General features: G+C 41.0%; 1 protein-coding gene across 3 annotated transcripts in view; it reads left to right on the forward strand.

Moving 5' to 3' along the window:
- LOC126174792 (chitinase-like protein EN03) overlaps positions 1–25,319 on the forward strand; it is a 165,016-nt gene that overhangs the window by 41,595 nt on the left and 98,102 nt on the right. Inside the window, exons 2-5 of one of the 3 annotated variants that reach the window (XM_049921190.1) lie at positions 12,575–12,813; positions 20,795–20,918; positions 21,274–21,446; positions 24,711–24,900. The exons of 1 other annotated variant lie outside the window; for it this stretch is intronic. In XM_049921190.1, the coding sequence (XP_049777147.1) occupies positions 12,575–12,813; positions 20,795–20,918; positions 21,274–21,446; positions 24,711–24,900 (726 nt within the window). Of the gene's footprint in view, positions 1–12,574; positions 12,814–20,794; positions 20,928–21,273; positions 21,447–24,710; positions 24,901–25,319 lie in introns of all 3 variants that reach the window. One more of the 3 variants, XM_049921166.1, reaches the window with a different exon arrangement.

Here is a 25,319-nt window from a genome sequence, read left to right on the forward strand (position 1 = left end):
ATGGTCATCCTCATTATCGTAAGAAAAAATCTGTTGTTTCTCTTTGTACTTGACAAATCTAGCGGCCATCATTGCACTGGGCTGTGTAAGAAGAATTTCTTATAGGAGCAGATATATACGCGTTATCCGGCGACTTCATTGAGGTAAGAATTTTCAATTTATTCAGAATGATCTTTCAGGCCCATGACGCAGAACTGCTGACGACCAAATTTACCAGTTTACATTCATAGTCAGTTAATTGTTGAAGGGTTATATGTGAGCCACAATTTTATTGAGAGATTAGTCACACGTTATTATTGCGAGGTTACGGAGCAATAAACTGTTGAGAGGTTACATTAAATGTGAATGATATACATATTTTTATCTGTTGGGAGGTTACAAGGCCTTTGGAGATATGAGAAGCAGCGGCATGAATACCAAGAACTCAGATGCAAAGAAAGCACTACGCAAGAAAAGAAAGACGAAAGATGGACGTAACATGTAGGTAATCTATACAGGGAAAACAAACTTGGAAACAATATTGTAGAAACAGAACAGAAAGTAAGTGAAAATGAAATTGGAAATATGATACGGCGAGAATAATTTGACAGAGCACTGAAATACCTAAGCAGAAACAAGCCCGTAAAGTGGGTGCCATTCCCTCATAATTATTGCGATTATTGAGAGAGCCAGTCATGATAAAACTATTTCACATGAATGAAATTTTCACTCTGAAGCGGAGTGTGCACCACGAAACTCAAAGGTCCCGAATTCGACTCTCGGTCCGGTACATAGTTTTAATCTGTCAGGAAGTTTCAGAACAGCGTACACTCCGCTACACAGTGAAAATTTCATTCTGGGAACATCTGCCAGGCTGTGGCTAAGCCATGTCTCCGCAATATCCTTTCTTCCAGGAGTGCTAGTTCTGCAAGGTTCGCAGGAGAGATTCTGTGAAATCTGGAAGATAGGAGACGAGGTACTGGCGGAATTAAAGCTGTGAGGACGGGTCGTGAGTCGTTTTCGGGTAGTTCAATTGGTAGAGCACTTGCCCGCGAAAGGCAAAGGTCCCGAGTTCGAGTGTCGGTCCGGCACACAGTTTTAATCGGCGAAGAAGTTTTATTCCACGTGGTTTGCAAGGTATATGCGACAGGCGAAATACCTTCTGACTTCAAGAACTATACAGTAATCTCAATAACAATGAATGATGGTGCTAAGAGGTGTGAATACTACCTAACCATCAGTTTAATACGTATGACTGCAAAATATTGACGGAAGACGGAAAAAAAATTCTGCTAGAGACTGGCCTTGGGGAAGATCAGTTTGGATTCCACAGAAATGTAGGAACACACAAGGCTATACAGATCCTGTCACTTATCTTAGAAGATAGGCTGAAAAAAGGGAAACATATATTTACAGCATTTGTATATTTAGAGAAATCTTTTGAAAATACCGTCTGGACCACAGTCATTGAAATTTTCAAAGTAGCAGGGATAAAATGTAGAGAGTGAAAGATTATTTACAACTTGTACAGAAAGCAGATTACAATTATACAAGTCAAAGCACATGAAAAGGAAGCAGCAGTTGAGAAGGGAGTGAGACAGGATTGAAGCCTGTCCACCATGTTATTCAATCTGTACACAGAGCAAGCAGTAAAGAAAAGCAATAAATAATTTATAAAGGGATTAAAGTTCAGTGAGAAGAAATAAAAACAGTTGCAGCGGAGTACAGAAAAAATTGCCTTTTGCCTGCTCCATATTAATTTTTTATTTTACATATGCACCCAAATCAGATCCAACAAACAGATTTTTGAGTAAGATAAAAAGTGTCTTAAAATGTAGACTACACGTTACAAGATAGAAAAAAGGAAAATTAATACAGAGTATTCTCACTGTACCCACCCTCCGATGCCAACTAAAAATCCATACACCAAATATTGCAGTAATATCCATCATAAAATTCAAGAAAGCTACCTCTCCCAGATTCGCAGGACTCTTGTTGAAATTACTATTTAAAAATTATAAAACAGAAGATGATAGAACTATAAGGAACACTTCGCAGTTAATATGACTTATAAAAGTTATGAGAGTCCCAGTCACAACAACCCTCCTCTTTCTTGACACAGAAAATACGTTTTCATGCGTATCAGTAACAAAAAATGCACGTCACAGAATAAAACCTGAAAGATAACAGCCAAATTCCATATGAATACATCAAAGAAATAAACAAGTCTCTGTAACGGATAATGGAACAAAACTACTTTCAGTTTAATAATGAATACTATTTACAAGAAGCTAAGCCACCAGTAGAATCCTCAGCGTCAGGTTCCCTAGCAAACATTTTCATAAACAACTAAGAAAATCTTTATCACAAAGAGGTACAACATTTTAGACTTGGTCAGATAGACAGATGATCCCTTGTTTAATTAATGAACGAGAAACAAATGGGTAATTTACATGCAGATATAAACACAATACACAAAAAGATAAGATACACTGTGGAAAGAGAATATGTTGTTGTTGTTGTGGTCTTCAGTCCTGAGACTGGTTTGATGCAGCTCTCCATGCTACTCTATCCTGTGCAAGCTTCTTCATCTCCCAGTATCTACTGCAACCTACATCCTTCTGAATCTGCTTAGTGTATTCATCTCTTGGTCTCCCTCTACGATTTTTACCCTCCACACTGCCCTCCAATGCTAAATTTGTGATCCCTTGATGCCTCAAAACATGTCCTACCAACCGATCCCTTCTTCTGGTTAAGTTGTGCCACAAACTTCTCTTCTCCCCAATCCTATTCAGTACCTCCTCATTAGTTACGTGATCTACCCACCTTATCTTCAGCATTCTTCTGTAGCACCACATTTCGAAAGCTTCTATTCTCTTCTTGTCCAAACTAGTTATCGTCCATGTTTCACTTCCATACATGGCTACACTCCATACAAATACTTTCAGAAACGACTTCCTGACACTTAAATCTATACTCGATGTTAACAAATTCCTCTTCTTGAGAAACGCTTTCCTTGCCATTGCCAGTCTACATTTTATATCCTCTCTACTTCGACCATCATCGGTTATTTTACTCCCTAAATAGCAAAACTCCTTTACTACTTTAAGTGTCTCATTTCCTAATCTAATTCCCTCAGCATCACCCGACTTAATTTGACTACATTCCATTATCCTAAAGAGAATATGACAATAAAATAAACTTCTTAGATATAACAATTAAAAAACAAAACAATCACCACGGCTTTGAAATTTAGTGTAATCCTACAACATATGGCACAATCATACATCAAACTTCAAATCACCCACACTCACAGAATCAAGCAACTCTTATATACATAGTTTGCAGGATCAACAGAGTACCACTCAGCAGAGAAAATTTCTAGAAACAAAATCGCCAAAGAAATAGCAAAAAACAAAGGGAACAAATGCAGTCTAGTCACAAAATTCAACAACAAATGCACTTAAACGCAATACACTCACAGAGCCACAAACAACAACATAACAATGCCCACACAAACAAGCACACACAGTAACAGAACAACAACACAAAGAATACAAGAAAACACGACAGAAGATTCTAGGTCATTCACAATTGCATACAATCGGTAACTCGCACATACAATAACAAACATAAAAAAAACAAGCCATAACTAAAGCATTCAGACAAACAGCTAACATTTAACGTAGCAAATGACAAAGACGTCTGCCAGAAAGCAGCAATATACCAACTACTATGCAATACATGCCATTCAAGGTAAGTAAGAAACACCAGCAGAACAGTCGACACCCCATACAAAGAACGTCAGAGAATGGAAATATGAGAACAACCACTCAACTGTTGCTAACGTTCAAGGAAATGAGTCACAAGCACACTACAAGAGATAAAGGTATGAAAATAGAATAAATAATAGAACACACCTGCTAACTTTACAAGAAAATGATCAGATATACAAAATAAAGGCAGAAAGAAGCTACTACTAAATGACCAAGTGAATACGACATTCATTGTTTGCACTAACTGATCATATAACAAACATTCCAATAGGTGATCACAAATGATATTCCTGTCCTAAGAACATAATTGAAAACAACTGTATAGACAGAAACACACATGCGCGCGCACACACACACACACACACACACACACACACACACAGAGAGAGAGAGAGAGAGAGAGAGAGAGAGAGAGAGAGACATGCTGAGACACAAAACTTACATTGCCACATATACAGTCAAACGAAAACAGCTGGAGGTAAAGACCACGGAAGTTGGCAACACTTACGAAAACGAATGACACACTACACATAGAAAAATGAAAGTTAAAGTGTCATCTTACGAAAACACTATGAGTACTAGAAAAAGTGGGAGCTTTCAACCGGATTTCATTTGAGGAATGCTGCTTGCTTTATAACTAAAGAATTAAACACTGAACTGTAAGTACTTTCTCATTTCATTATACAAAATACTTCCATGACCTGTTTTAATACTATAACCTATGTGTGACAACGGGAAAATCATGTAATATTCCAAGACACCCACTGAAAATACTTTTTTTAAGGCGAAATGAATGTGGGCGAAACAAAAAATTAATATGCAGCATGAAAATAGCATTTTTATGCAAAATACTACAAAACATAAATATTTTGAGATATGCTGATGATACTGTAACCCTGTCAGATATGGCTAAGGACTTAGATGAGCAGCTGAATGGAATGGGTTGTGTCTTGAAAAGAGATTATGTGATGAACATCAACAAAAGTAAAACAAGAGTAATAATAAGAACAGCATACGTGAAAAAAAATGGAATTTGTTGACATCTAATATAAATTTAAATGTTAGGACGTGTTTTCTGAAGATATTTGAGTATGTCGTAACCCTTGTATGGAAGTGAAATGTGGACAGTAAACACAACAGGCAAAAAGCGAATTGAAACTGTCGAAAAGTGATGCTAAGGGCGAATGCTGATGATTAGGTGGGCAAATTGAATAACTAATGGGAAGGTACTGAAGCGCATTGTGGAAGAAAGAAATTTATTGCACAACTTCAGTACAGAAGGGATCGATACCTAGGACATATGGCGAAGGAATCATGAGTTCCAGAATGGAAGGAAACGTGGTGGCCGAAAATTGTAGAATCAAATAGATGTAGGCTGCAGTAGTATGCAGAGATGAAGAGACTGCACAGGACAGACTAGTTTGGAGAGCTGCATCAAACCAGTCTTCGGACTAAAGATCACAACTACAAACACTCAACTAACGCTTCTATTCCAATTTCTAAGCGTTGTCGACATCCTCAGCCTTCCGCTGTGTGTTGTGCTTGCCTGTAACTGAGTTTGATCCTGCTGCGTTCACTGGACAATTTTGGAATCGGCAAGTGCCTTCCAGCGCAGTAAAACACTGTCACGTCACTTCACATTTCCCAGAGAAAGTTGTTTTGTTCGTGTAGCTGCTCTGAATTGGAACGAGCTACCTCTCTTGCGCAGTGCAAGGTTGCTACGCTTCGCTACCTGGCAGAGAACTCAGCTTGTAAGGCCTTGAACAGCAGTCTTGAGGTCAGGGCAGTGACGTGGCGGGGATCCACTGGCCCACTTGCGGCAGTCCAGTCCCACGGCTGCTCTGTCTTGTAGCGACCCACAGCAGCGGAGTGCTGCGCCACTTGGGTTCCCACAAGGTGGCTGCTGAAGGAGCCCCTAAGTAATTAATCATGTTTCACTCACTGGTCACCGCCTTTCTTAAGTCCGTATGTAAGACATTTACAGCACGATTCTGAGATACTTTTCAAACACTGTTTGTTTCCAAAGGATGGAGTTAACACTAGTAAAAAACATTGGTCAAAATAACAATGTGTTTCGTTTAACGCAAGTGCCCATGTCTACGTATTTTCGTTTAAACATATCTCACAAAAAAAGCAACTGATGTCGAAACGTTTCTGGATCCAATTACTACTAGAAGTATCTGTGCTTTCGCTAGAGGCGATTACCTCAAAATGGTTATATAGTAACTATTAGTCATGATTTATGATTGCACGAAAGCATGCTGTGTAATTACGTCTCTGATTTTCTATCTCAAACCTCTTAAAGCTGTCTAATTGAAACGAACATAATTAACACTCTGCATCTTTATTTTTCATGTCTACACATTTATTTCTCATTACTGTCACCGTGACGACAAACACTTTTCTCCCAACAAGAGACCAGTTTGTTGATACCGTCTCTGTAGAATGTTTCACTTTGTTGATGCAGCCACTGCCTCACCTGTGTTTGCACCGCTTCATCACTATCAAACTGAAGTCCTCGAAGGTTTTCTTTATGTTTTGGAAACAGATGAAAATCGGATGGGGTGAAGTAGCGGCTGTATAGAGGATGACCGAGACTCTGAACCCAGATTGTTACAGATGTCACGGTGCTCTTGAATAGTCTGGTATAGTGATAATAGTAATGATCGTATGGCATTGTTGGCCGTGAGGCCCCATGCGGGGAAGTTCGGCCGCCGGACTGCAAGTCCTTTAATGCCACTTCGGCGACTTTCGAGTCAATGATGATAAAATGACGATGGAAGACACACAACACCCAGTCATCACGAGGCAGAGAAAATCCCTGACCCCGCCGGTAATCGAAACGAGGGCCCCGTGCGCGGGAAGCGAATACGTTACCGCAAGACCACGAGCTGCGGACGTCTGGTATAGTTACGTTGAAGGAGAGCGTGCTCCTTACGGTTTGTTGCACACTTCCATGTTACACGCTACAGTTCCGTGCCATTCTGACAACAGAGGGCTGTAACTTGCGTCAGTGTAGCGCGGATGTCGCTCGAGTAACATGTATGACACGTAATACCTCAGCCGATATTGAGAACAGAATAAAAAATTCGGTGGCATTAATTGTCAGCACTCCCTCGTAGTTGGCTCCATTTCTACCCACTGAATCTCCAACAGAATCCATCTTCATACAAATGAAATTACACAATTTGAGAGACTTTACTGGTCTCATACAGATATGATTTTATGTATATAGACTGAAGCGGCCAGTGAAAATCTCTACCAAGGCTGTGAATCTAGTAAGGTGAAATTTAAAAGTAAATTGGGGCGGCAGTGAGAATGTGGATCGAGGAGGGAGACATGCCAGTATAATCAGTGCAGTTGCGTGAACCGCTGTGCCGACGTGGGTCAGTGATTAACGCACCCTACTAGTAAGCGGGATACAAAGGAAAGTACGTAGATGGATGCATGGATTCCATCCTGGATGTACACTGTGGCGACAAAAGTCGCCGGATATCTCCTAATATCGTATCGCACCTACTTTCAGCCGGTGTAGTGGAGCAACTCGACGTGCCATGGACTCAACAAAACGTTCTAAGTCCCCTGCAGCAATATTGATCCACGATGCCTCCATATCCGTCCATAGCTGCGAAAGTGTTGCCGGTGCAGGATATTGAGCACTAACTGCTCTCTCGATCATGTCCCACAAATGTTCGCTCGGATGCATGACAGGTGATCTTGGTGGCCAAATCATTCTTTCGTATTGTTCAGAATGTTCTTCCCACTAGTCGGGACGAATTACAGTCCGGTAACATAACTTATTGCCATTGACATCCTAAAATTTCCATCGTTGTTTGGGAGCATGAAGTTCATGAATGGCCCCAAATGGTCTATGATCAGTTCAGTTGTACCAGAGGACCCCCAGTCCATTTCCAAGTAAACACTGCTCCCACCATTGCGGAGCTACCACAAGCTTGCACAGCGTCTTGTTGACAACTTGGGTCCACGGGGTCTGCGTGACACTCAAACTGTGCCATCACCTCTTACCAACTGCTATCGGGACCCATCGGTTTTCCAGTGATCTTGAGTCCAACCATACACGAACATTATTGAGCATATCTGGTATGTCTTGCAACGTGCTGTTCAGAAGAGATCTCCGGCCCCTCGTACTCTTACGTATTTATGGACAGCCCTGCAGGATTCATGGTGTCAGTTTCCACCAGCACTACTTCAGACATTGGATTAGGCACTTATGCGTGCTCGCCGGGGCTCTACACGATATTATGCAGGCGTACCAGTTTCTTCTCCCCCATGAACCATGTATGTTGCCGTTGGTGGGGAGGCTTGCGTCTGGATGATTGACTGATCTGGCCTTTTAACACTAACCAAAATGGTCTTGCTGTTCTGGTACTGCGAACGGCTGAAAGCAGGGGGAAACTACAGCCGTAATGTTTCCCGAGGGCATGCAGCTTTACTGTATGATTAAATGATGATGGCGTCCTCTTGGGTAAAATATTCCGGAGATAAAATAGTGTCCCATTCGGATCTCCGGGCGGGGCTATTCAAGAGGACGTCGTTATCAGGAGAAAGAAAACTGGCGTTCTACGGATCTGGGCGTGGCATGTCAGATCCCTTAATCAGGCAGGTAGGTTAGAAAATTTGAAAAGGGAAATGGATAGGTCAAAGTTACATATAGTGGGAATTAGTGAAGTTCGGTGGCAGAAGGAACAAAACTTGTGGTCGGGCGAATACAGGGTTATAAATACAAAATCAAATAGGGGTAATGCAGGAGTCGGTTTCATAATGAATTAAAAAATAGGAGTGCAGGTAAACTAGTACAGACAGCATAGTGAACGCCTTATTGTGGCCAAGATAGACACGAAGCCCACGCCTACTACAGTAGTACAAGTTTATATGCCAACTAGCTCTGCAGATGACGAAGAAATTGATGAAATGTATGATGAGATAAAAGAAATTATTCAGGTAGTGAAGGGAGACGAAAATTTAATAGCTATGGGTGACTGGAATTCGAGAGTAGGAAAAGGGAGAGAAGGAAACATAGTAGGTGAATATGGATGCTAAGAAATGAAAGAGGAAGCCGCCTGATAGAATTTTGCTCAGAGCATAACTTAATCATAGCTAACACTTGGTTCAAGAATCAAGAAAGAAGGTTATATACATGGAAGAACCCTGGAGATACTAAAAGGTATCAGACAGATTATATAATGGTAAGACAGAGATTTACGAACCAGGTTTTAAATTGTAAGACACTTCCAGGGGCAGATGTGGACTCGGACCACAATCTATTGGTTATGAACTGTAGATTAAAACTGAAGAAACTGCCAAAAGGTGGGAATTTAAGGAGATGGGACCTGGATAAACTGAACGAACAAGAGCTTGTACAGAGTTTCAGGGAGAGCATAAAGGAACAATTGACAGGAATGGGGGAAAGAAATACATCAGAAGAAGAATGGGTAGCTTTGAGGAACGAAATAGTGAAGGCAGCAGAGTATCAAATAGGTAAAAAGACGAGGGCTAGTAGAAACCCTTGGGTAGCAGAAAAAATATTGAATTTAATTGATGAAAGGAGAAAATATAAAAATGCAGTAAATGAAGGAGGCAAAAAGGAATACAAACGTTTCAAAAATGAGATCGACAGGAAGAGCAAAATGGCTAAGCAGGGATGGCTAGACGACAAATGTAAGGATCTAGAGGCTTATCTCACTAGGGGTAAGAAAGATACTGCCTACATGAAAATTAAAGAGACCTTTGGAGAAAGGAGATCCATTTGCATGAATAACAAGAGCGTTGATGGAAACCCAGTTCTAAGCAAAGAAGGGAAAGCAGAAAGGTGGAAGGAGTATATAGAGGGTCTATACAAGGCCGATGTACTTGAGGATAATATTATGGAAATGGAAGAGGATGTAGATGAAGATGAAATGGGAGATATGATACTGCGTGAAGAGATTGACAGAGCACTGAAAGACCTGAGTCGAAACAAGGCCCCAGGAGTAGACAACATTCCATTGGAACTACTGACGGCCTTGTGAGAGCCAGTCCTGACAAAACTCTACCATCTGGTGAGCAAGATGTATGAGAAAGGCGAAATACCCTCACACTTCGAAAAGAATATAATAATTCCAATCCCAAAGAAAGCAGGTGTTGACAGATGTGACAATTACCGAACTATCAGTTTAATAAGTCACAGCTGCAAAATACTATAGCGAAATCTTTACAGACGAATGGAAAAACTGGTAGAAGCCGACCTCGGGGAAGATCAGTTTGGATTCGGTAGAAATGTTGCAACACGTGAGGCAATACTGTCCCTACGACTTATCTTAGAAGAAAGATTAAGGAAAGGCAACCCTACGTTTCTAGCATTTGGAGACTTGACAATGTTGACTGGAATACTTTCTTTCAAATTCTGAAGGTGGCAGGGGTAAAATACAGGGAGCGAACGACGATTTACTATTTTTACAGAAAGCTGATGGCAGTTATAAGAGTAGAGGGACATAAAAGGGAAGCAGTAGTTGGGAAGGGAGTAAGACAGGGTTGTAGCCTCTCCCCGATGTTATTCAAACTGTATATTGAGCAAGCAGTAAAGGAAACAAAAGAAAAGTTCGGAGTAGGTATTAAAATCCATGGAGAAGAAATAAAAACTTTGAGGTTTGCCGATGACATTGTAATTCTGTCAGAGACAGCAAAGGACTTGGAAGAGCAATTGAACGGAATGGACAGTGTCTTGAAAGGAGGGTATAAGATGAACATCAACAAAAGCAAAACGAGGATAATGGAATGTAGTCGAATTAATTCGGGTGATGCTGAGGGAATTAGATTAGGAAATGAGACACTTAAAGTAGTAAAGGAGTTTTGCTGTTTGGGGAGCAAAATAACTGATGATGGTCGAAGTAGAGAGGGTATAAAATGTAGGCTGGCAATGGCAAGGAAAGCGTTTCTGAAGAAGAAAAATTTGTTAACATCGAGTATGGATTTAAATGTCAGGAAGTCGTTTCTGAAAGTATTTGTATGGAGTGTAGACATGTATGGAAGTGAAACGTGGACGATAAATACTTTAGACAAGAAGAGAATAGAAGCTTTCGAAATGTGGTGCTACAGAAGAATGCTGAAGATTACATGGGTAGATCACATAACTAATGAGGAGGTATTGGATAGAATTGGGGAGAAGCGAAGCTTGTGGCACAACTTGACTATTAGAAGGGATCGCTGGTAGGACATGTTCTGAGGCATTGAAGGATCACCAATTTAATATTATAGGGGAAGCGTGGAGGGTAAAAATCGTAGATGGAGACCAAGAGATGAATACACTAAGCAGATTCAGAAGGATGTAGGTTGCAGTAGGTACTGGGAGATGAAGAAGCTTGCACAGGATAGAGTAGCATGGAGAGCTGCATCAAACCATTATCAGGACTGAAGACCACAACAACAACAACCAGTTTCTTTGGCTCTTCAGTGTATGTGCACACGGCTATCCCATGACAGACAGAGACACAAACACACACACACACACACACACACACACACACACACACACACACACTCACAAACGCTATGGTCAGTTTAGCAAGCATCATATCATTTCATATAAGTTTATTAATTTACTGTTTCAGTTCTATTCAGTGTAATTACAAAACATTATTAGTAACTGAACTTTAAGAGTACTTCGTCTGTCGTTTAAAAAGTTCATATCATCAACTGATAACCTAATCAGTTGCGAAATATATATTGTGCGTGTGTGTGTGTGTGTGTGTATGTGTGTGTGTGTGTGTGTGTGTGTGTGTGTGTGAAATAGGTAGTGCCCCCTGATATTTGTTGTTAACGAACTCTAACAGTGGGATGTTTACAAATCAAGTAACAGAGATGGCCAGCACATACATTTCTCTTTGGAAGATAGAAGAAAGTGGAACGTTGAAATACCTTTTACCTCTGCGAAGTGGATTAAATATACTGAAAGGCAATAAAGAACTTTTTAAAGACAAGATGAAATCTTTTGCGTTTGCAACTTTCTCTGTTCATCAGAAGTATGAATAAGTAATTGTATCTCTATCTCAGACTACAATATGCATGTATGCGCACGCGGGTGTGGGTGTATGGGTGTGTGTGTTTGTCACTTAGTAATAAATTTTTGATAATAAAATATAACAGGTGGTATAGGAACCATTTCGATGACTTGTCAATGAATTGCACATAATAGCTACAGGGAACAACATTAGCGGTTTGACTATTAGAAGTCAAATAGTAACTGATAATGAACATACAGAAGAAAAAATTCATTGGAAATTTGAGGATATACCTGAACAGACAAAGAAGAACTGGACATCAGATATAAAATAGGAGGTTTCATGTCAATTGGTACTTGCTGTCGATATGGTCTTCAGCAAGAAGACGGTTTTGATGTAGTACACAATTCGCAAGTATTTTCATACGTGAATAACTACTGCAACATGCATCCATTTGGACCTGCTTGCTGTTTTCATGGCTTTCAAAATTGCGCATTGGCAAGATGTTTTGCTAGTCTGTCGCCACGATATTGATGCATGTGCGAAACACAGTCATCGCGGTTGTAAGTTTCAGGACGGGGAAAGACATCGTCAGTCTTCGATGGCTCTCCTGAGGATGACTGATAGGTACCCTGTCGAAATATCTTGGGGTATAGTAGACGAAGATAGCTGGACGCCCTAAAATTCTTTTTAAGTTCAATTATGCAGGAAATTTATAATTCGCGTTAGTCACAGTTTACTGCTAAAAGACTACATGTGCTAAGAAAGATTATCTCCTCAATCTCTACATCCCATTTGCTTGAGAACTAACAACTGTTGCAGATCTAAAGCGTATGCTTGTGTCGGAGATCGAACCCAGCCTGACCTACTGCACGCACCTCATCTACGGCTACGCCACCATCGACACGGACAGTTATAAGGCTGTGCCGCGATACCAGGACGAAAGCACCAAGTACACCAGCGTGGTGGCGCTCAAGGAGAGCTTCCCGTCGCTAAAGGTGCTTCTGTCCATCGGTGGGGGAAGTGCCGATGCAGACCAACGGAAGAAGTACTTTGAGCTGGTTAGTGTTGTAATAATAGAGTGTCATAAAAGAGAACTACTTAGAGAATACAGTGAGGCTATGAGGTTCTGATCTGATGACGGCATAAACAAACTCTCGAAAGCACAAAGTGTGTGTGTGTGTGTGTGTGTGTGTGTGTGTGTGTGTCTGAAAGAGAGACAAAGAGGCAGACAGAGACAGGTAAAGCTGTGCAGTAATGTTAGAAAAGAACAGAGAAGTGGGTGTGAAGCAAACAGGTAACTCAGTGTTAATATCGGGGAGTTATGGGACATTTAATGAAAATTAAACTCAAGCATGGCAGCGCTAGTTAATGAAATAATTTCACAGGTGCTGATGTCAGACATGAACTGCGGGATTAGAATAATAGGAGTTTGGTCTTCTGTCCCAGACATAAGGATCACACGGACGTGTAACATCAGCTGCTAGAAACTGTTAACTTTTCATAGAACAATAAGCACAAGCTCGATGAATATCTCATACATACCAATTCTTCATTAGAATAACACTCAGAAGAAGCGAGTGAAACACTGAAGAGCTGTTGAAGGAGATGGCAAAATAATCGAGTAACAAATATGATTTTGCATCTTTTAGTGAAACGAAAAATTAATAAAATTGGTCATTCCAGCACAAAGCAGAAAACTTAAAAGAACGAAAAGACTAACACAGAATACGTTAGATAAAAGGAAAGAAAAGGAAGTAGAGATGAAAATAACAATTTGTCGAAACTTTCTTGGGCATTAGTGTTTTCGAGGACACTACATAGTTGTTACCTAACGATGACCTATTAAGCAAAAATTGAGTAATAATAAACAAATATAGTGGAACTAAACGTTCTTTATAAGATTTTCACCCTTACATACGAAGTTGTGCTACGAAGAATCGGTCGAAGGATCAACTAACATGAAAGAATTCTGGTACCTGTGAAGCAAAACGAGATGGCTAAGCAAGGAAGAAACCAGATATAATACCGGTCACACGGAAGAATATTTCGTTGAATAACAAGTTTAATTCTGATAATGTCCTAGGACGGAAGAATAAGTTCTGAAATTTGTACTTGTGGAGAAACGCATTGGACAGGTGCTAATAATGATCAGAGGTAAATCTTGAAACGGAGCTTAGGTAAGCGTTTAGAGCCAGTTACCTCTGAAAGACATTAAAAGTTATGTGGTTAAAAAAAGTACGAATGGACGGCGCATTTGATGGAAAGACGAGGACAAAAGTGGATGGATAACCAATATCAAGAGTAATTTTCTACCATATTCACGGTAAAACTGCACCGATGAAACTAGCGTATAATGTTTCAGTCTGATCTTTCGGAACGGGGTTTATCATAAGCTAATGAACGAGCTGAAAGATTCATGTGCTTTATAGGTACTTTGGGATAGTTTATCCTTAAAGTAATTGTGGAAATGGTAGAAACAGACAGCATTTCAAACGAAAGTGACACCGGTCTCTTTGGATTCCAGGAGGACAATTTAACCTGTAAATATTTTGTTTCTTGTGTGTACTTTGGCTAGCCTTATTGACTGACAGTTAGCATGAACATATAGAGAAAAGAGATACAGTAAAGAGTAATGTGTTGCTGTTGCCTAGGTGTGCCCAGAAAAAGCAACGTCTACAGGATAGGCGTCAGTGCTATGACATTATGTGTCTGTAACAATCTCACAGACGACAGTAATTCCTGTAAGTTTGGCTCTAGAGATGGACAACATATCCATTCTGCACCACTTGCACTCAGCTAGGACACTTGATTGAAAAGAACAAGACTTTATTCTACAACAGCCTGCCGAACTCCAAGGGGTGGAAAAAAATGTCTTTGGAACACAGCAGCAAATTAAACTCTCAAATACTCAAACACCTTTTACTTCTGCGAAGTGAAATGAATACGCTGACTGACAATAACGTAATTTTTAAAGGTAATGTCCTGTGGAGAAAGTTCTCAATGCATAATTATCATCATATTATCTTTGTCTCAGACTGTGTGTGTGTGTGTGTGTGTGTGTGTGTGCGTGTGTGTTTAATTGTTCGCCTATGAACTTCACTCATTAGGTAGCGTTTCGGCTAGAATCTATCAGGTGTAACCAGTAACTGATAATAAACAAATATAAAGGGTAAATTCATTCGACATTTAGCGATAAACCTCATCATTTGTAGAACACGTGGCAGTACAGATAAAATAACAGTGCTTAATTTGTTGTACATTATCAGAAAAAATAAAACAAAACAGATAGCATAATTAAATAGTACAACACAATGTCAGTGTGCCTGAAAAAGAAAGAATATTACAAACTGCAGAACTGACTTATTTCTGAGAGGAATAGGGCGTCAGAAGCGTAGACCGCGAAAGAAGTGTAGAATAAGAATATAATTGCAAACACAAAATTATAAAATTACGAATAGGACAAAATTAATAACTACTTTATACAGAGAGTCCACAGTTGTACTTCGAAAAAGACGTATATGTATCAGACAAAGAGGTAAATGCAACGAGAGACGTGCATCACTCATAATAAACCGTAGCGGGTTACAATACCCAATACGTTGGGCAAGAGGAACGAGAGGGAAAAAGAAGAATTTGAAAAAGACTAGTACAATTCAATACAAGAAAGTCAGGTTAACAATACAATGAGAAAACTCTATATTTCTTTTTAATCTGCTGATTGACTTCTCAGCACGAAACACTGTGTCACTGCAATACACTTTGGAGGTGTGGCAGTGGGACCTGGAGTCCCATACCACCCTGCAACGGTGACAGTACTCTTCTGTGCCGGCCGGAGTGGCCGAGCGGTTCTAGGTGCTACAGTCTGGAACCGCGCGACGGCTACGGTCGCAGGTTCGAATCCTGCCTCGGGCATGGATGTGTGTGATGTCCTTAGGTTAGTTAGGTTTAAGTAGTTCTAAGTTCTAGGGGACTGATAAGCTCAGAAGTTAAGTCCCATAGTGCTCAGAGCCACTTTTGAACCATAAAAACGTAGTCCGACATGGACAGGTAAGACTGGAAAGTCGTGGACGTGGAATGGAGGGCTAGTCCTGGCAAAGGAGGCAGCCGTGGTGGGCGTGCCAGGCCCTGGGCTAGTCCTGTTCGGAAGCCGATTCCTCGAGGATGGTCAGCGGAACCGGTTGGCGATGCCAGCGACGTGGGTCTGTAGTCCCAACGTGGCGTAGCCCATGGACAGTGTTCCGTAGGGCAGCCACTTTCTCATATAGCCGCAGCGCGTTGTTGCGTATGGTCCCCTTTAGGGGAACGACATCTGCTTCCTCATGGAGTCACAATACGCGTGAGTGGTGGGGCATGCAGGCTCCACCTGAGAACCCTGTTCTGCAGGCGCTGCAACGTCCGCATCCTGGTGACACAAATGGTGGCCCATGCAGTGGAGCCATACGTGAGGGCAGGCAGGATAACGGCCCGGTAGATACGGAGCTTGGTAGGCAGGTTAAGTTCCCTACTGCGGAAGAGGGGGCACAAGGTCCTGGTCAGCTTTTGCCCCTTGTTGGCGACATTCTGTGCATGACAGTGGAACAGCAGCTTGTGGTCCATCCGTACCCCGAGATAGGTGGTCCTCGGGGACCAAGGCACCTGCACGCCTGCAATCGAAATATTGCGGCGGAGTACCGTGCGCCGTTTCGGGAAGTAGACCGCCGTAGTTTTGGTGACATGAAGTGCGATTTTGTTTGTCCGGCACCGGGTAATGGTGGCGTCCACCTTTCGTTGGAGGCGGGCGATGACGGCGTCAGTTCAAATGTGGGTGAAATCTTATGGGACTTAACAGCCAAGGTCATCAATCCCTAAGCTTACACACTACTTAACCTAAATTATCCTAAGGACAAACACACACACCCATCCCCATGGGAGGAATCGAACCTCCGCCGGGACCAGCCGCACAGTCCATGACTGCAGCGCGTTAGACCGCTCGGCTAGTCCCGCGCGGCACGGCGTCAGTGATACGTCCAGTGGTATAGAGTGCTGTGTCATCAGCATATTGTGCCAGTTGGCACTCGGGGATGACCAGCATATCATTCACGTAAATGTTAAAAAGAATGGGAGATAGCACGGATCCCTGTGGAGTGTGTAATGGTTCTTTATTTACGTGACCATTTCGGCACTCCAACCCCAGTTCTCGATACCAGTAATATCGTACTACTTTTCTGCGAAGTAACAGACATATTTTTGTGACAATATTCACATTTGGTTTTATTAATGTATAGGTACTCAGATGTATCGATATATTACAGTGATATGGTTCTTGTGTGTATTCATTTCTGTGGAACTGTCATAATCTTTGACTTACTTGTAACCGTTTTGGCGCGAATGCGCACAGAGCAGTCTTTGTTTCACTTTGCAGAAGTTAAGTTGTTATTTCGCTTTGTAAAAGAACAGTCAAGTCTTATCTTTGGCTAAAGTGGAAATTAAATATATGAAGATTGATACAAAACTGTTTTCTTGATGATGTGACAATTAAGAAGAAGTATATGTGAATTTACAAGAAGTTTAATAAAAATGTAGATCTTGAATACCAAGTCAAAAATTATTTCTACCATACCATTGTTCTGATCTGGGATTGTTTGATCATTAAGAATTTCCTGTAAAACGCATTTGTTAGGTCTTCAAATATTGCTAAAATACAGATCTGGACCTTCTAGCAGTCAAAGTGGAATCACCCTAGAATCAACAAAATGAGCCATAACAACTTCGACGAAATCTACGTGAGAATCCATTCAAGATAAGTGCCAAAATTAATGACTTTTTTACAGTGACTTCATTATTTCCATTCTGATGATACCCTCCACAACCAATAACTTTGTTGTTGCCCGATAAAGCGAACATACGCTGCGTGAGCAACATTATTAATCTGATTTCTAACCTACTTTGCAAGTGATGGTATTGTTAGAAGTGCCAGCTGTCAATGGGCGAATGCCAGACTGCATTCCCCGGTGAGCCACGAGGAAAGTCCTACCGCGGAGGAAGTCATCCACAATCTTCACATAGATGTGCGGTATTGGGGTCTGCGTCAGCATCTTGTGCACGAGGTTGTCGGTCCAGATCTTATCGTAGGCGTTCTGCAAGTCCAGAAAAACCGCAGCTGTCGACTTGGCAGCGTTGAAGCCTTTGCTGACGTGTTCAGTGATTCGGTGGACCTGAAGTTCAGCAAAGAGGTGTGAAGTAGTCTTTCTTTTTTTTTCTTTCCTTTATTGAGTTCCGATTCCCCCCGAACGGACGGGATGGCAGCAGCTTACTACGCCACTCTTCAGCCTATAGAATTTGTTTTAAAAAGATGAAGATAATAAATAATAAAAGCAGGTGATAAAATCGGTGACTTAAATGGTAAAATGGCAGAAATCGTGGATCTTAAAATATAGATCAAAGGGTTGATGATGCCAATAAAATACGTATGAAGCAGACAGGTAAGAGAATAGACAGACAATTAAAAAACATGGCGACAGTCTGGTTTCTGTTCGCAAGCGATATAAAATTTACACCCAGTGACAACATGGTTTCTGTTCGCAAAACTTTGGAAAGACGAACAATACTGAACATTCACTTGAACACTGCACTAAAAAACTGGCACAAATATGGTATACCAGAGCCGAGGACAGATGAGGGGAACCTGGACAGATGACGGGAAAGGAAAGGGGGGAAGGAGGGAAGAAGAGGAAAAAACTAAGTGGGGGGGGGGGGGAAGGAGCCGATGGAGGACAAGGACCCATAAGAGGGTGGTGGGTGCTGGGCAGACGTGACAAGGAGTGGGGAAAGGCAGAGGAGGGGTATACAAAAGGACTTAGCAGGGTGGGAGATTGGAGACAGAGAGAGGTTAGGTGGGATGAAAACAGGATGGAAGGGGGGGAAGAGGGAGCCCAGGGAAGGACAGAGGGAAGGAGAGGGGGTGAGGATCAGAGTTGATAGGAGGGATAAATGGAGGGACAGAGGGCATCATCCGGGAGGGGGAGTTGACGGAAGCCACCTTGGGAAAGGAGATGAAGGGTGTAGTGATGGAGGGTAGGGGGGACACAACATTTAAGTCGTGGCAGAGGGCGGGGATTGGAGAGGAGAGTAGCAACCAAGGGGTGAGGGGGATCGAGTGCTACGAACAGGTGCCCACGGTGTGAGGGCGTTGGCTCGCCTGCAGTTTTCCCGCGCACGCCATAGGCGAGCATGATCACAGGCGGAAGACTGATGACGTAAAGTGGCGAGAAGCCAGTCGATTGGTGTAACGTTTCCCGCCGGAGTTTCTGACTGGAAATCTAGTCAGCTGGTACCATCGAATGCCCCAGGTTCTCGAGGATCGCTGAGCGGTGGAGTGTTGGAGAGATTCCATTCCGGACTGCTAGAGGAGTAACTAGTGTTGCTGTCTCGGTAGCTCGGACAGTCTTGTTAGTATTTCGCGTTCTGGACCACTGGTCGGAAAACTTAGAGTATAACCTGAGACGAGAAACGCGCGGCCTCTTCTGTCGGAGTCCACATCTGAAGAGCGATTTAGAAAAGATTGCTGTATGGTGTGGCAGGTAGCAGTTGACGCTAAATAACGAAAAGTGTGAGGTGATCCACATGAGTTCCAAAAGAAATCCGTTGGAATTCGATTACTCGATAAATAGTACAATTCTCAAGGCTGTCAATTCAACTAAGTACCTGGGTGTTAAAATTACGAACAACTTCAGTTGGAAAGACCACATTGATAATATTGTGGGGAAGGCGAGCCAAAGGTTGCGTTTCATTGGCAGATGCAACAAGTCCACTAAAGAGACAGCGTACACTACACTCGTTCGTCCTCTGTTAGAATATTGCTGAGCGGTGTGGGATCCATACAAGGTGGGATTGACGGAGGACATCGAAAGGGTGCAAAAAAGGGCAGATCGTGTTGTATTATCACGTCATAGGGGAGAGAGTGTGGCAGATATGATACGCGAGTTGGGATGGAAGTCATTAAAGCAAAGATGTTTTTCGTCGCGGCGAGATCTATTTACGAAATTTCAGTCACCAACTTTCTCTTCCGAATGCGAAAATATTTTGTTGAGCCCAGTCTACATAGGTAGGAATGATCATCAAAATAAAATAAGAGAAATCAGAGCTCGAACAGAAAGGTTTAGGTGTTCGTTTTTCCCGCGCGCTGTTCGGGAGTGGAATGGTAGAGAGATAGTATGATTGTGGTTCGATGAACCCTCTGCCAAACACTTAAATGTGAATTGCAGAGTAATCATGTAGATGTAGATGTAGACGGTACAGAACTTCACTGTTTAGCTGTCGACGACGGGCACCAACAGAGGGTTGTGGTAGTGTAATTGGCAGCTCTGGCTCGGTAGAGACTTTATCGATTTGCAGTGACACCCTCAGCAGTGATAGTATCCGTATTGTGGGAACAGCAGTCATTAGTTACATGAACGGTTGAATAATTCGATCAGGTACTCACATTGACGTGACAATGCAGTACAGCCAATAGGTCATCTATCGTCCTGCTGACAACAGGTGAACGGAATAGTACACCTCTGTCGCTATTCCCATACCCCTCGATTTCTACTTTGCCAATCAATCTCTACTGTGTTAGAAAACAGAGATAGATTTGACTTCACACGTGCTTATTTACACCCCTGTGTTTAATATCAATTCAGTTTATGTTGTTTTGCAATAAATCTACTGTTATATTCAAAGCATCAGTCATTACAGTACTACAATAATCCATCATAAATACTGCCCTTAATGCCTTATTTTTTTCTAGGGTTCATTCACATTAATTTGCGTCACCAATGCTTTGTGTACAGTAAAAGTACGGTTTCTTGAGAGTGGAGTTTTTGGAGAGGGCAGTCCAGGGACAGATTACGTATATAAACGGGGAGTAACATCGTACCTCCATCTCGGGCATCTTGCAAAATATGTTTCATGTATTCTATGGTGTTCAGATGCACGAAAAAAGATACATATTCTTCAGACGTAAAAAAAATCGCTTGCTGAAGTGCAAGAAACTTATCTAAATCTTTATTTATTTTACAGCTTGAAAGTGATGAACACAGACGAACATTCGTGGACTCAGTAAAAGAACTTCTTCAACAAAACAGATTTGATGGCATTGATATAGCTTGGGAATTCCCCTTCAGCAAGGAAAAGAAGGACCGAGGTGCACTTGGTGAATACGAAATATGTAAATTAGTTCAAACTCTTAAACTTATGCATGTACTAAATTTTATTTATTATTAAATGATGCAGTATTTCTCATATATGTACAGGTGTTCACTTCTCAAAAGTAACCTTAACGCACAGTATATCAGCTTCATCACATTAGCTGACTAAGTGTTAAATTCAAAAGTAAACTTTATTATTGTTTTAAATACAGTTTATATATAATGAGCAGTTTGTAATTCACATTAAAATTTCTCCTGTTGTTAACTTGCAGTGGAAGGTACACAATTATACACAATTATACTTCTTGATTTTCACTGGCAACTAAAACCAGACTCAATTGTTTTCTTCAGGAAATGTTTGGCATGGTGTCAAGAAAGTATTAGGTTATGCTCACAGTCATAGAGACGAGAATCCAGATGAACATCGCAGGCAATTTTCAGCTTTAATTCGTGAACTGAAGTCATCTCTAAAAACTCAAAACGCGTTGCTGACTCTGAGTGTAATACCCTACATCAACCATAGTGTGAGTATAAAATACTTCTATTCCATCCTGATATCAGATGCAATTGTTTCACTCGCAGTACATGTTTATTACGTTTACTAAATTTACTTGCTTAAACAACACTAGAGATTGTGATGTAAGTTTCTTCTGTTTTAAAATGAAATTCCTTTATAATTTTCCCTATTGGTATCAATGTCCAAAATAAGAACGTCATAGCAATTATTATTTGATGAAAAACTCCTCTTTGTTTTTTGAACATTGGTGTTTCCCTCACATAAGCTAGTTACTTTCTCAGAATGTCTTAGCAATTGATAAGTATGTGCTTTATACTCCTGCATACAAACAACAGGTGTCTTAATCCGAAGATCTGTACAGTTTGTGTAAATTATTAAATATTCAACCCTTTATATTTCTTTCTGTGGGAATACTTCATGGGTTGTAAAAATTAGAAAACATTTATGACTTACTTTTCTTGGAATTGCTGCCAATTCACTGCCTTTTTTTAATAAGTAATTTTTTTCCCTGTAAATGCATTTGTATGGACTTTGAATAGATTCATTGAAATTTTAAATATGCTGTTAATTTTTCCCTTCACTTTTAATGAAACACAGAATCACGACAGAAATCACCCTGAGACACCATTCAGTCACTTCTTATTCTCCATAAAGTCTTCCATAACTGTTCTGAGGACAAAACACATATTTGTTTTACATGACACTGATAATGACATTAATTTCAGTTCAGAATTATTCCAAATTTCACTTTGCCTTGCATAGCATATAAGAACCACAACATTAAACTTGAAATCAGTATGTGTCTTTCAATAAAACTGTTTTATTCCATTCCACCAAGATTATTTTCATGTGGTAGGAACATTATGTCTGAAAGTATATACTCAATTAATTTACAGTGGCTTAATTTCCAAGTGTAAAATACCTTCTAAACAAGCTTGACAGTTTTCCAGGTGCAAAGTGCTTCTTCTGCGCAAGGAGTCGTACTGATATTGGATGTTTCATTTCTTTATGTCCACAGCAAGTAACAAAACAATTTAAACCTACTTTTAGAAACCACAATTCTTTTCAGTCTGCATGTCTCAACTTTGGAACAGAGTTAATTACATTTTTGCAAAATATCTGAAGCTCGTTTTTTGTTTCAGCATCTTATCATTTTCACTTATGTAACAGAATATTCCAGCATTAAAATAGTGAATGGTTATTCCTTCAAATATCAAATTTTTTATCACCAAACAAACAAAATCACATAGCTCAGTACAGTTTGAGTATACCTTTTTGAGTTTTCTATATAATGTTTAGTTTTCCGCAGTATAAACTAGATTTGCAGAATTTTTTAAAAATAATTGGTCAGTTCTTGGTACACGATACCAAAATGTTATTCAGCAGAGAGCACAGCCTAACATAAAAGTGTACCAGGAGTTTAGTGTACATATGAACTCGGTTACAGATATCTGAAAATGGAAAGTGAGTGCTCTTAACTTGAATTATTTAATAGACGTATCCGAAGAGTTTCCTAAATAGTTACAGTTTGTCTCCGTCCAAAAACTTTCGAAATGAAGCTGATGTCTGCGGTCAGAATTTCAATATTTAAACTTGTTTTATTCACAAACTCCTATGTAAACATTTTGTGAAAAAGTTTAATGAGATGTCAGCGACTTGTTGAGACCCTTATATGTGAAAGTATTTAAAGTTCGTTTTTCACTTAGAAAACACATGTAGGATTCACGGATTCATAAAATATCGTTCTTGTGAAACCCAGCTAGTGCTTTATTCACACGAAGTAAAGCATTCTAACGAAAAGGGATCTCAAGTTGACACCATATTTCTCGGTTTTCAAAAGGTTTTTGATGCGTTCCTCACAACGGTTTCTGATCAAATCACGTATCTAAGGAGTATTCTCTTTGCTGTGCGGCTATATTCACGATTTCCTGTCGGAAAAGTCACAGTAGTAACTGATAGGAAATCGTGTTGTGAAACCGATGTGATATCTTAGGTTGCCCAAGGAAGAATTACGGACCATCTGCTGTTCTTAATGTATATGAATGATTTGGGAGATAATCTGAGCAGCACTCTTACGTTTTTTTGCAGATTATGCTGCCATTTAATCGTAGCAAAATCCTCAGAAGGAAAAAACGAAATGCAGAAAGATTTATACCGGATACCAGTATGGCGCGAAAATCGCAAGTGAAACGAAAATAACAAAGAAATGTGATGATAAATGCTCTGAATTTAAAGGCTCTAGATTCAAATAAATACCTAGGGGTTCGAGCAACTCAATATTAATGCAAATATTGTGGAGAAGGTGTAGCATGGATTGTGTTTCGTTGTCAGAACGCTTGAAAGATGAGACAACTCTACTAAGGAGACTGCCTGCTCTATGCATGTACATCCTCATCTGAACTATTGCTACGTGGTACGCGATCCTTATCAGGTAGGACTTACGGAGGACATTGAGAAAATTCAAAGGAGGACCGCTCGTTTTATTTTATCGAGAAATAGAGGAGAGATTGTCACTGATATGACAAGAGAGTTTGGGAGTCAATCATTAAAACTAACTTTATCCTCCGAACGCCAAAACGTTTTGTCAACTCCTATCTAAACAGGGAGAACTGATCATCGTAATAAAACCCAAGAAATCAGAGCATCCACGGAAAGATTAAGGTGTTCACTTTTCTCACGTGCCGTTCGAGAGTGGAACGGTGGAGGAACAGTCTGAAAGTGGTTCTGTGAAACCTCTGCCAAACAGTTAAGCGTGAACTGCAGAGTAATCTTGAAGATTACTGTTATTAACTGAGTGATAAATGAACGCCATCACCAGTTACAATGATTTTTTTTTCAGTTGCCCACGATGTGTTTCAGACAGTAGCTATCCATCTTCAGGAATTGATTAACCACCTCTTGAACATGCTTTCATAGGGTTTGAAATTATGTGTGCAGGAAATTAAATGTTTCTGAGATTGAAGACGACATTACTTACCATGGCTTGCTCAGTATAGTCGCGGTTATCAGCATCTCCATTGCGTATCAAAGGTGGTGTAAATTTACTGTGGATATTTATTGACACCGGAAGTGGGAAAGATTATTTTATGAGAGCAGCCGTGTACCCGCGAAGCATGGAGAGTCTCTCTCCGAACGCTTCCGGGGCTTACATGTTTGGAACCCTTTGTCGTCTTATATGGCCCTGTGGCTCTAATTTTAGTGACACATTCTTTTCTACACCTGACGTTTGGTAGTCAGATGAAAACTACTGATCGGTCGAAATGTGTTTCAGCTGTACTACGACTGCGCGGCTCTCTCGCCAGAAATCGACCAACTACACCTACTGGCTTACGACTACCACAGCCCAACGCGTACCCCAAAGAAGGCCGACTACCCTGCGCCGCTTTATCGAGCTGGGGAACGTAGCGCAGACCTCACAGTCGACGGTAATGTGAGGTGGTTCCTGGAGAAAGGGTTCCCCTGTAAGTACATTCATTACCAACTGCCAAATAACAAACAGAAGTTCTCGTACGTTCATCAAAGTGTGTGTGTATGTGCGTGCGTGCGTGCGTGCGTGCGTGCGCGCGCGCGCGCGCGCGCGCGCGCGCGCGCGTGTGTGTGTGTGTGTGTGTGTGTGTGTGTGTGTGTGTGTGTATGCGCGCGCGCGTGTGTGTGTGTGGACATGACTTGGTAAATAATGCATTTTGAAGAACAAGCTGTGCATCGTACTGTTCACTGAACTGTAGAGTACAGACCTTTAAGGAAGACTTGTGTGCTGCAACGTTTCCTGAAGGGCTCGATAGGTATACGTGCACTTAGATTTACACTGACGAGATAACAACAGGTGCGGCAGTAAAACGAACGATTTGACAGCCCTGGAAACAGAACGTTATGTTATGAA

The sequence above is a fragment of the Schistocerca cancellata genome, chromosome 1 (assembly GCF_023864275.1).
Source record: "Schistocerca cancellata isolate TAMUIC-IGC-003103 chromosome 1, iqSchCanc2.1, whole genome shotgun sequence".
Lineage (NCBI taxonomy): Eukaryota > Metazoa > Arthropoda > Insecta > Orthoptera > Acrididae > Schistocerca > Schistocerca cancellata.